The 12,573-nt window shown below is 27.7% G+C and overlaps 1 protein-coding gene across 2 annotated transcripts in view; it reads left to right on the forward strand.

Moving 5' to 3' along the window:
• Window positions 1-12,573, forward strand: part of LOC100206068 (uncharacterized) — a 96,582-nt gene that overhangs the window by 59,365 nt on the left and 24,644 nt on the right. For both annotated transcript variants that reach the window (XM_065799481.1, XM_065799482.1), the window contains 3 exons: window positions 1,715-1,778; window positions 1,872-2,137; window positions 9,429-9,606. In XM_065799481.1, the coding sequence (XP_065655553.1) occupies window positions 1,715-1,778; window positions 1,872-2,137; window positions 9,429-9,606 (508 nt within the window). The remainder of the gene's footprint in view (window positions 1-1,714; window positions 1,779-1,871; window positions 2,138-9,428; window positions 9,607-12,573) is intronic.

Genomic DNA, 12,573 nt, shown 5'->3' on the forward strand with positions numbered 1-12,573 from the left:
CCTTATAGATAAAGAAGAGGTACAAAGCTAGTCAACAGATAAAATCTTTTTACCTCTTAAGTGTTTGCCTAGGAGGCCTTCTAGAAGACAGTAGCTGAATTCATTTAATGTCTGCCCAAGAAGAGTATTTTTATCAAGACACCATCTCTAGTTTTTACTCAACCAAGAACCCTAAGGTTGGGGGGGGTGTTAAGTCTGAGTTAGCATCTCCTAACCTTTGCCTAAAAACGTGCATCCTACAACACAGCAGGACATGAAACAGGTTGTACTGGGTTACATGTTACAAGTAGCAGGATAATCTGATCTGACATACAATTTGGACAATTTATAAAAGAATTTAAGTAGAAATTAACTTTAGTAGCAGAAGCAAGAGTAATTTGGAAGTAATTTTGGATTTTTTCTAAAAGTGGATCAACCTCTTTTTTTGTGATAACAAGAAGAGTGTGGTTATTAGATTTAATAGACTGGTTAAAGAAAAAGTTGTTTGCAAATAAATCTACCTTGAAAGAGGTAATAAGATCAGACCCATAAATCAAAGATGGAATGCTTATCTTAAATTAGTTGAATAACTTTTTTTTTTTCTTTTAAATTTTTGAAAATTTAACTTTTTGGTTTAATGTTTGCAATAATCACTGGTTTAATGTTTGCAATAGAATGTTTCTATTTTAAAAACTTTTTTCAAGAAACAAAAATCAATGGTGCCTTTACAAAAGATTCAATTCAAAATGTTGACAATTTGAATAAAACTTTATTTTTAGCCTTATTATTTATTTATTTTTTAATTTCAAATTTCATTTTCAAAATTATTTTAATTTTTGGAAGACTGAAATTCTTTTGTTCAAAAGAACTTTGTTTTCTTTTTAAAAAAATCCTGAAAACAACTCGCATATTTATAGAAAATGTTTAATCTTGATATCATTTTAAATAAAATAAAAATATTTTAAAAATGGTATTGCGGTTTTCATATTATATTTGAGATTTCTTGTTAAAATAATTTTTAATTAGAAACTTTTTGTGTGTTAACAACACATAATATATAAATACAAACATTTGTATGGCTAACTTTTGCAAGTCTTTGAGTTTATTAGGTAAATTTAATAGTTAAGTAACTTATCTGTAGTAACTTAACTTTTTATTTAGTTTATTGGTAAATTTACTGTGATGTACTTTATCCATTAAGTAAATCAAACTAAGTTTAAACTTAAAATCAAAGGTTATTGTTGGCTTCCACGCAGAGATTTAAAGTAATTTAAATTCAAAAACCCTATATGTTGAATGAAAATCTTCGGGCAAACAAGCTAATGATCATACTTCTATTTAAAATATAAACTTAACATGACATACTTTATGACCCCTAATAAAAAACTTGGACAAAAACATTCTATACTTTTAAGAATGGTCAAAAAAATCCTAAATTAGAGAAAGAAAAAAAAAGAAAAAAAAATTGCAAAAATATTATTAAAAGAAAAAATTAATTGTGATGGTGTGAAAAACAATCGCAATTTGCAATCGCAATACGCTTAATTTGAGCCCTGTTATAGTTAAAAATTGTCTGAATAGACGATTTTTAACTATAACAGGACTATTAAATTTTATTTAATAGAAACCAAGTTTTATTTATGTAAAATCATTAGTACATTTTACATATTTTCATCAAATACAAATCTACATGTATCTTATTCTTTGATAGTGTTTTTTTTTTATGTTCATATAGTTAGGTGCATTAAACAACACTGATGAATACAGACTGGGTGTTAACAGAAACGGCATAATGAAAAGTAAGTTTTATTTTGGAATTTAGTGTATGTTTAAGACTTTTTTATGTCAGGCTATGTATCAGCTGATTTGTTTATCTCGTATTATTCAACTAGATTACTCCAGCTTTCAATCAATGAGGGCAGCCATGGTCAACAATGAAGTGCAAGGAATGTTGTTGGATATGTATGTTGCTGGCTTTTATATGAAAACTGATACAGAATTTCGTGTTCAAACTATTTTTCAATCAACTAATACATATTGTGTTCTTTTGGGAAATGATTTGAGCCAAAAAGCTGTATATGATGCATTTGTTGCTTACACAACTTCAAATACTGCTGTAATCACAAATCAAATAACCCAGAACTCTAATACCTTGTCAGTAAGTTGCAGATATTTATGCATACATACATACATATATACATGCATTAAATATGGAGGACCTTTTTATTTTTTTTACTTTTAGGAGACACAAATACAAAAATATTTCAACTTCCTTTCCCTCACCACCACCAAAAATTCCTGGATCCATCACTGTAACATATACATACATACATGCATACATACATACATACATACATACATACATACATACATACATACATACATACATACATACATACATACATACATACATACATACATACATACATACATACATACATACATACATACATACATACATACATACATACATACATAGTATGTATGTATGTATGTCATAAATACATAAATACATACATACATAAATACATACATACATACATACATACATACATAAATACATACATACATACATACATACATACATACATACATACATACATACATACATACATACATACATACATACATACATACATACATATATAATATATATATATATATATATATATATATATATATATATATATATATATATAAAATTTAAGTGACATCTTCAATAGTATGTGTAATAATATTATAAGCATTAAAACATCATATACGGCATCATATTATTTATTTCTTTTTTTAAGTAATATTTCGGCTCATATAGTGAGAGCCATTTTCAAACTAATAAAACTGTTAAAAAACCGTTTAAAAATTATAATGAACGTAACTAAATGATGTCAGATATTCAACATTTTTTAATTTTACAAAAAATGGTTTCCAATGGTGAGTCATCACCAAATTGCCATTGTCATGTTTTAAAACGTTTTCTTTAGATTTTGAACATTGTACATATTGTATTTCAATAGCCTCATGAATTTTTCTTGTGTAGTTGTTTGAAGTAACAGAAAGCGTTTTAGGGTGCTCCCAGTTTATTTTACCATTACAATGTTGCGAATGTTCTACAATGTACTTGAATTCGTGTGGAAATCTTTTTTCTTGTTTCACCAATATAACACGCACCACATGTGCAATTAAGTTGGTACACTCCTGGGTGACTATTTATAGGCAGTTTAGACTTGTTTCGGCAGAGTATATTGATCAAGGGATTACCAAAAAGGAAGACTGTTTTAACACCGACTTTACAAAACTCTCTTCTAAGAACAAGGCTTAATTTTGGAACCCATGGTAAAATTTTGGTATCAATTTTTTGAGAACAAGATAAATTTGTGGAGTATTTATAACTTTTAGCATTATCTGAATACTGTTTATAAGAATGTCCATCTTCAGTAAAAACCTTAATAAGAAAATTAATTTCATCTTGAATGTTATGTTCTAAACAAATTTTGTATGCTCGAGCTAAAAAGCCTTTAAAAATACCAACTGCGATATTAGGTGAAATAGATGATTTCGGTTTTATAAGTACGTTTGTAATTACATCTACACGGTGTATAGAAAACTCATATTTGTGAAGGGAGTGATTGGTTGAAATACAAATATCTAAAAAATTTAATTGGTGTTAAGCATTTTTGTATTTGCATGTATATTGGATTGATTGATCTTGTGAATTTAAAAAAGAATTTGCGTTATCAATATTAGTAAATCGAGCATGGCTATCATCAACGTAACGTTTATAAGTCTTTGGTGCAATATAGACGTTTAAAGCCTGTTGAATAGCATTAGATTCAATATGTTGTAGATATGCTTCTGACATGACAACCATTATGGATAGACCTATGGGACCAGAGTTTTTTTAAATATATATTTTGTCTTCCCATAAAAAATAACACTTACTAATACAGAGATCAATTAGTTTATGAATGTCTACTAAAGATAATTTAGTTCGTTGTATTAGATCATCTCTATCTTTGTTTAGCGTATCAATAATTGTAACAGTTGCTTTATCAAGTGGCACTGATGGATATAAACTAATAACATCAAATGACACTTAAACTTCGTCATTAATAAACCATTCTTTAGCTGTTGATACAAATGAAAACGAATTTTCAACACGGTATTCATTTTTATTTAAAGCTTTAATACAACCGTACAAACGGGGCGGAATTGCATCTGAAGGATATATTTTACCATATGTTTTTTTATCTAATTTTTTATCTTTTTTTTAAAAAATATACCATATGCTTTTTTATCTAATTTTTTATCTTTTTTTAATTTACTAAGTGTACGTTGAGTAAGATTTAGGAACTTCTGAGTTGGATCAACTGTAGATATTGTGCAATTGCCAAGTTGTTCTTTTATTTTTTGTATTGCTGATTCTGAATTTAAAATGGCAAATCCATTACCTTTATCAAATGGATATAATTTTATGTTGGTTGAATTTTTTAGTTCATTGATAGCTAGACGTTGATTTTTAGAAATATTACTATCAATTTTCACACTTGAATATTTGGTTAATATTTTGCTTACATTCTGTCTTAAAAGTTCTGCTTTTTCTACGTTCACATTTTTTTCTATATTTAAAGCGCATTCCTCAGTTGATGCTATAATATCAATAAATGGTATTTTATTTTTTGTTGGAATAAATTGCGGACCAAGACTTAATAAGTTTTTCTGTTTACGTGAGATTGATATATCTGAAAGATTTAATATTGGATTTTTTATAAGGTTAGTAGGTGGTATTGAAATACTATTCAAAAAATTAAATTTTTTTATACTTTTGTTTGTTTTTAAATTGTTAAGAAAATTGAAATTACGTATAAGGTGTTGCTTTGTTTGTTTAAATTTAATTTCTCTTGATTTATCAGTCATGCGTTCTATGTTTAACGTATCTTCTGGTTTCACAATATTTTTAATTGCATTCAATAGTTCGATAGCCATAACCAATCAAAACAATAAACCTTAACTCTATATTCATTAAACTGACAAAAATGAAATAATATTGCTTATTCTTTTTCTAAATGATGGCAAGGCTTCTGGTCCAAACAGCATTCCAACCTTTGTTCTTAAGCTTCTTATGCATGTTTTCCTCTTTATTTGAATCTAACGTGACATTATTGTTAAACATACTCATTTAGGTGTGGTATTGAAAATAATAACTTCAATTTTCATAAAAAAATGGTTTTTCATGGATAATTTTGCTTTTATGAAAAAATCAAATCCATAAACTTATCTATAGCAGAGCCCCGAGGCACTTTATGTTGAAAACTACATCTTTTCTAAATAAAACTACGCTTGACGATTTGATGTAGTTGCATAACTTTTACCAGATTATAATAGTGGCTAAAATAGTCTTTCCATACATAAAAAATATGTCATACTTTTTGATGAAAAAACTTACATATATTGTAATTGAAAATATATATATTTTTATTCGGAAAAACGTGTACCAGGCCTTAGTTGCATTGAGTTGGGCCTTTACTATTTTTAATATATATTAAACAATTTCTCACTCTATAAATAATCCAATTGTTAATCATTTTGCTGATGACACTAATCACTCATGTAAGTTTGTAAAAAAGTTAATTAAGATCTTCATTGTTTGTGTTATATAGAATCTAAATTGACATTTAGAGTGATATTTTTGTTAAACAACAATAATTTTACTCTAAATATCAATAAAACTAAATTTATTATTTTTAACCATAAGATTTTCATAATGTACATCCAAAAAAGGTTTTCTGAATTGAAAATTTTTAAATTTCAAGATCTTATAAAGTTTTTATAACTGTCTTTTGTGTTTGATTTTCTCTAATATAATCTAGCAAATTCATTTATTAATTTTTTTAATTAAAACAAGTAATTCACATAAATATTACATTTGAAATATTGAAAATGGTAATTTGCACCCTTATTTTTCAATACTGTCAAATATGGCAAACTCTCCACAAAACATCAATATATTTTTTACTCGAACCAATCAACACTATTTATCAAAAAAATATTTTAATTAAATACCCCTTGATTAATAACTTTATAATTCCCAATAGAAACCAAATTAAAAATTTTTTATTTGAGTATATATCTAATGAATATTAATTATATGTATATATTTTTAATATTCATTAAATATATACTCAAATAAAATGATATATTGACAAAAATAAAAAATCTTATTGATAGCATTTTCATGAGTTCATTTTCTACTGACATCTCAGGTTATCTTACAATTTCAACCTCTGACCTCATGGCACAATTTGTTTGTATTCCTTATAATCTACCCATTAAAAAAAAAGTCAAAATATTTAAAAGAAGCTTAAAAAAATTTGATTCTGATTCTTTTATCCAAGAAATTTCTGATATTAACTTGAAACTTCTCATAAAAGAAGATGACAACATAAAAGAATCTATAAATTTTTTCCTGAAAACATTTGAAAAAGTATTATTATTAGATCAATATTAGACCAATATGCTCCCAACAAAAACTTACCAAAAAAACAAATCAAACTTCAATCTAAACCCTGGAAAACTTCTGGTATACCCTAGATAACTGGATTATTAAATCTATTTCTAATAAAAATTACTTAATAAAAAGTTTACTCGATCAAAAAATATGAATACTGAAAATTGTTTACTCAATCAAAAAATGTGAGCACTAAAAAATATGAATACTGAAAATTGTTTACTCGATCAGAAAGTGTGAATACTAAAAATTGTTTACTCAATCAAAAAATGTGAGCACTAAAAAATGTGAATACTGAAAATTGTTTACTCGATCAAAAAATGTAAAAAATCTATTTTGTACTAAGTTTAAGTTGTACAGCAATAAAATTAGCAACTTGTTAAGATATTGTAAAAAATTATACTGTGCATCTTTTTTTATAAAAACATCAATAATGTAAAGAATACTTGAAAGGAATTAAGGAAATCATTAATATCAAACCTTATACTAATACTAAGTCTTTTAGTCTCAAAATCTATTATTATCTGCTATATTATCTCAGATCATACCAGTGTTGATAATATTTAATAACTCTTATGCAACTAATCAAGACAAACTATCTGAAAATATTGTTCTTTCTAATTGTGTTTTTAGCAACTTTCTTAAAATACCTTTTATGAGAGGAGGTGTCGAATCTCATACAAGGTATTCTTAAAAATAATAAAAGTATTGGTTCCAATAGTCTGCCAACATTTATTCTAAAACTGGTATCTCACATTATCTCTGAATCTATATGTACAATGATGAATAGTTCTTTCACAAATGGTATTTTTCCAGAAGCTTTTAAGGTAGCCAAAGTAATTAGCCTATACACAAAATTCTCTTTTACACTGCTCCAATTAGCAACCAATTTCTCTTCTTTCTAATCTATTTAAACTGTTTGAAAAGGCTATGTTCCAAAGACAAGGACATTTTTTGGAGAAATGTTTTTACAAACACTAATATGGTTTTCTTAACAAACAATCAACAACTCGTTCATTAATAGAAATAACAGAAAAAGTTAGACAAGCCATTGGTAATAAACATTTTGTGTGTGGATTGTTTATTGACATAAAAAAAGCATATGACACAGTTGAGCACACAATCCACCTGAAAATAAAGATTTATCTTTTAATTTTTTAAAGACATTTATCCTCCTTATCTTTGTAATAGAACACAATTTGTTTCAATTAATGGTATTAACTCAGAACTAGCTAAATTTTTTAACATTGTTCCACAAAGCTCAATTAGGACCATTACTTTTTCTTACTTTTATCAATGATTTAAATGTTTCACTTAAATTTTCTAATGCATATCACTTTGCGGATGACACTAACTTGCTCCTAGTTAACAAATCACTTAAAAAACATAACAAAATTATAAATCACAATTTAGCTAATATTGTTCAACAGCTCCCTTCCAATAAATTGTCCCTTGACTCTAAAAAACAGAAATTTTTATATTTAAAATAGAAATAAATAAGCAGTTAAATTTTAGATCTAAGTGGACAGAAAAAAAATCCAGTTAACTCTATTAAATACCTTGGAATCAAAATAGACTCTAATTTATCTTTTAATCGCATCATCCAGACTTACCATTGAAATTAAGCAGATCAAATAGCATCTTAGCTAAAAAATTTTCTCTTTTCTGTTGTGTTATAACACTAATTTTAATATCTTTTGTTAAATTTATTTTTTAATCCTTCTTAAACTGAACTATTTTCATCAGTAATCTCTTCATCACTATTATTATTATTGTTATTATCATTATTATTTTTTTTAACTTTCTTTTTTCTCTTTTATGTTTTTTATATTAGTTTTTTTTTAAAACTATAAAACATCAGAAATCATACAAGTTACTTGTTGTAGAAGGGTTCCTCAACCAAGATCTCTTGTGATTTTGTGTTTTATATGTGATTAATGAAAATTAACCACAATTAATTATGGAATTAATTATGTTTAATGTATCAATTATATGAAGTACCTGGTACTTCATATTTTCACATGATTTTATTTCATATTTCCATTATAAAACATTAGAAATCATGCAAAATACCAGGAGTGATATGAAAGATTACAAAATATAAGAAGGAATTTCAGGAATTTACGCTTTTTCTAACTATCAATCTTAATTATTAATCTTGCATTGCTTAAATATCAATTCTTAATTGCTTAAATATCAATTTTTAAAATTAATTAGAAAAAAAATTGAGATAAACATTTTCTAACAATTCATACCACATTCAAAAGACATCATCTGTTAAGCTTAAAAGAGCCTTTTTTTTTTTTTCTTTAAAGAAAATTGTAGGTCAAAGTTCAACCTAATAAAAATTCCAGGGGGGTAATATTGACTAATAAACTTATAATTATATTTGTTAGTATTTTGATATGAATGTTTTAGAAAGTGTAATGTATAATATAAAATAAGGAAATGTAAAGTAACTTGGGTATGAGTTCATAGAAAAAATTGAAAGGAAGTTAATTTTTATCTTGAATTTTTAATTAAATTCTTAATCTTAAATTTTGCAAAACTCCAAAAATTTATTTATAAAATTTTTCAAAGTTTTCAAAATTTTCTTTAATGGTTGTGCTAATTTTTTATATTTTTCTAAAAGCTAATTTTTTATATTTTTACTTTTTTTTGTTCTACATTTTATTTGGTTGGTTAGTCATAAAATGTCAATTAATATTTTGTAGGATAATCCTTATAATGGCATTATGCAGAAAATATTAATAGTTCTAAAAAATATAATAAAAACAATATAGAAAATTCCATAAATTTTGTCTCTTGGTAATTTGATATTGATAGAGTTTAGAGTTATGTGCACCTTCAACTGCTTTCCAGCTACTGTTGCTTTTTTTCCTTTTTTTTTTTTTTTGTGATTTTTTTCCTTTTTTTTTAAGTGTTTAATTTTTAACTCTTTTAGCCAGCAGGAGATAGTTCGGCACAAAGTTCTGCACAAAATATTTTCAATCCAAGCAACACTTTATTTTTAAATTCTCTGGGTGCTACATTAGCTATGCTTTTTGCTTTTATTATTTTTGGTGTTTTGTTTGAATTTCGGTATCTGCGACCAAGACAGCGTATGGTCCAAGCTGCAAAAAGTAAGTGTTTTTCATTAACTATCATTTTAGATAATGTGTATGATAATGTCACTGCAGCTGAACTAAAGGGTTGAAAGAGCAATGTAACAAGGCAATAAATTTTTATTCAAAAGTTGTAAGTCATCAGCGTAAGTTAGACCAAGATTTTAATGTTCCATGATCCCTGATGGTATCTTCTATATATATAAAAGGCAATGTGTGTGTGTGTGTTTGTTTGTTTGTTCTCTATAGAAATCCAAACCGCCGGACCGATCTCGATGAAATTTGGCATGGGGGTAGTCCTCGAGGGGGAGAAGGTTCTTAGCTGGGTTTTGACTTCGTACCCCGATCCCCGGGGTCAAGGGGGCCCAAAAATGGACCCCCCTGACCCCGGGGTCAGGGGGGACCATTTTTTGGGCCCATTTTTTAGGCCCATTTTTGGGCCAATTTTTGTGTACAGATATCAGGTAAGCCAGTTTAAATATTGGCCCGGGCAACGCCGGGTAACTCCAGCTATATATATAAAGGGCAATGTGTGTTTGTGTGTGTTTGTTTGTTTGTTCTCTATAGAAATCCAAACCGCCGGACCGATCTCGATGAAATTTGGCATGGGGGTAGTCCTCGAGGAGGAGAAGGTTCTTAGCTGGGTTTTGACCCCGTACCCCAACCCCCGGGGTCAGGGGGCCCATTTTTGGGCCCCCCTGACCCCGGGATCAGAGGGGACCATTTTTTAGGCCCATTTTTGTGTACAGATATCAGGTAAGCTAGTTTAAATATTGGCCCGGGCAACGCCGGGTAACTCATGCTAGTTTATTATAAAGTAATAATCTCTTAAATTTTTATTATTCACATTATTCTAAGAGTGTTAATCAATAAAAATCTAAAAAGTAATGCGCACTTATTTATAACCTCCAATATATATATATATATATATATATATATATATATAGAACTCTTATATGTTGTCAGAAAGTTTTTTCCATATTTTGTTAACAAAAAGTAAAAATTAAAATGCAAGACCGGAATTTTTTTTTTATTAATTGATAGACTGCCTGCCCCAACCAAACCCTCAGTTGATGTAGCAGCACTTCCTTGCGGGTCAGGCTAAAAGATAGTAGATGAAGCAGCACTCTGTTGCGAGTCAGGCTATTTGTCAGTCGATGTAGAGGCACTCCCTAGTGAGTCAGGCTATAAGATAGTCGATGTAGCAACACTACGCGCATGATTTACAGTAAAAAAAATGAAAATAAAAACATTTTATTAAAAAAATTTAAAAATAAAAATATTTTATTAAAAAAAATAAAAATAAAAACATTGTTTATATTGTTAAAAACATTCAGAATGTTTTAAAAATATTCAGAATGTTTTAAAAACATTCAGAATGTTTTTAAAAACATTCTGGTCAATTAAATTGGCGTTTTTGTGGTTTTTTTAAAAAATGATTAATTTGTAATTAAATTAATGGTTTTAACTTTCTGACAACACGCAAATGTTGGACGAAAGTTAAAAGTAATTAAAAGTGACGTATGTGTTGGCGTAAGAGTCATTTTTTTCTTTCCGCTATTCCCAAATGCAACAAACTATAAAACTATATATATATATATATATATATATATATATATATATATATATATATATATATATATATATATATACATATACATATATATATATATACACACATACATATATATTTATATATATATATATATTTATATACATAAATATATGATAAAGTATTTGTGTTTGTACATATATATATATATATATACACACAATAATATTTTATTATATATATATATATATATATATATATATATATATATATATATATATATATATATATATATATATATATATATATATATATATATATATGTATGTATATATATATATATATATATATATATATTTTTTTTGTTTTTTAAACATCTTCGCTTCCAACAAGGCTGCAAGCAGCCACTAATTAAAGTTGGAAGTTACTGAAAGATAAAAGATGAAGATTGTAGAGCAAGATAACGATTGACGGACGACTTAAAAGATTGCAAATTATAAGAATCAGGAAAGCAAGATGAAGGAAGCGAATTCCAAAGAACTGATGTTCCAGGAAAAAAACTAGACGAATAAGCGTTTTTGGAGCACTTAAGAACAGTCACAGAAAAAGGATGAGACTTAATTGAATGACGAGTAACACGAGAATGAATTATAGTAGATGGCACAAGAGACGCTAGCTCTTTAGAGCAGTGCCCATTATAGTATTTGTAGAAAAGAGAAAGAGAAGCAACATTACGACGATGTGATAATGGTTGGAGGTTGGCTGCAAGAGCAGGTCCAACTATGTTTACAATGCGTTTTTGCACCTTATCTAAAAGAGAAAGGGCATCATTAGAAGATCCACCCCAGATATGGCAACAGTATTCCATACAAGGCCGGATTTGAGATTTATAGAGATAGAAAATAGAATCCGAAGTAAGAAAGTGACGAGCTTGATAAAGAGATGCAACCTTAGCAGATGCTAATTTTGCAACTGATTTGATATATGGTTTCCAAGAAAGATTGGAAGTAAGAGTTAATCCTAGAAGATGAAGAGTAGGTGACTCATCGAGTACATCCCCATTCATAAATATAGGAAGATCTAAATTATTGCGATAAGGATTGGCTGAAAAAAATTGAGTTTTATCTGAATTAAAGTTTACCAGCCACTGTGAGCCCCATGCTGTAGCAGAAGTGAGATCCTTTTCAAGTTCAAATGCTCCCCCCAAGCAATCAGAAGGTGATGGTTTCTTATCATGACAAGAATAAATGGTAGTATCATCAGCAAACAATGCCACCTTAGATGTGAGAATATCTGGAAGATCGTTAATGTAAATTAAAAAGAGTATAGGGCCAAGGATAGAACCTTGAGGAACCCCTGAAGTTACAGAATAAGAAGAAGAGTGTTGTCCATCGATGACAACTTTTATGCTATGATTGGAAAGGAAGGATTCA

Source organism: Hydra vulgaris, chromosome 06, assembly GCF_038396675.1.
Source record: "Hydra vulgaris chromosome 06, alternate assembly HydraT2T_AEP".
In the NCBI taxonomy this organism is placed as follows: Eukaryota; Metazoa; Cnidaria; class Hydrozoa; order Anthoathecata; family Hydridae; genus Hydra; species Hydra vulgaris.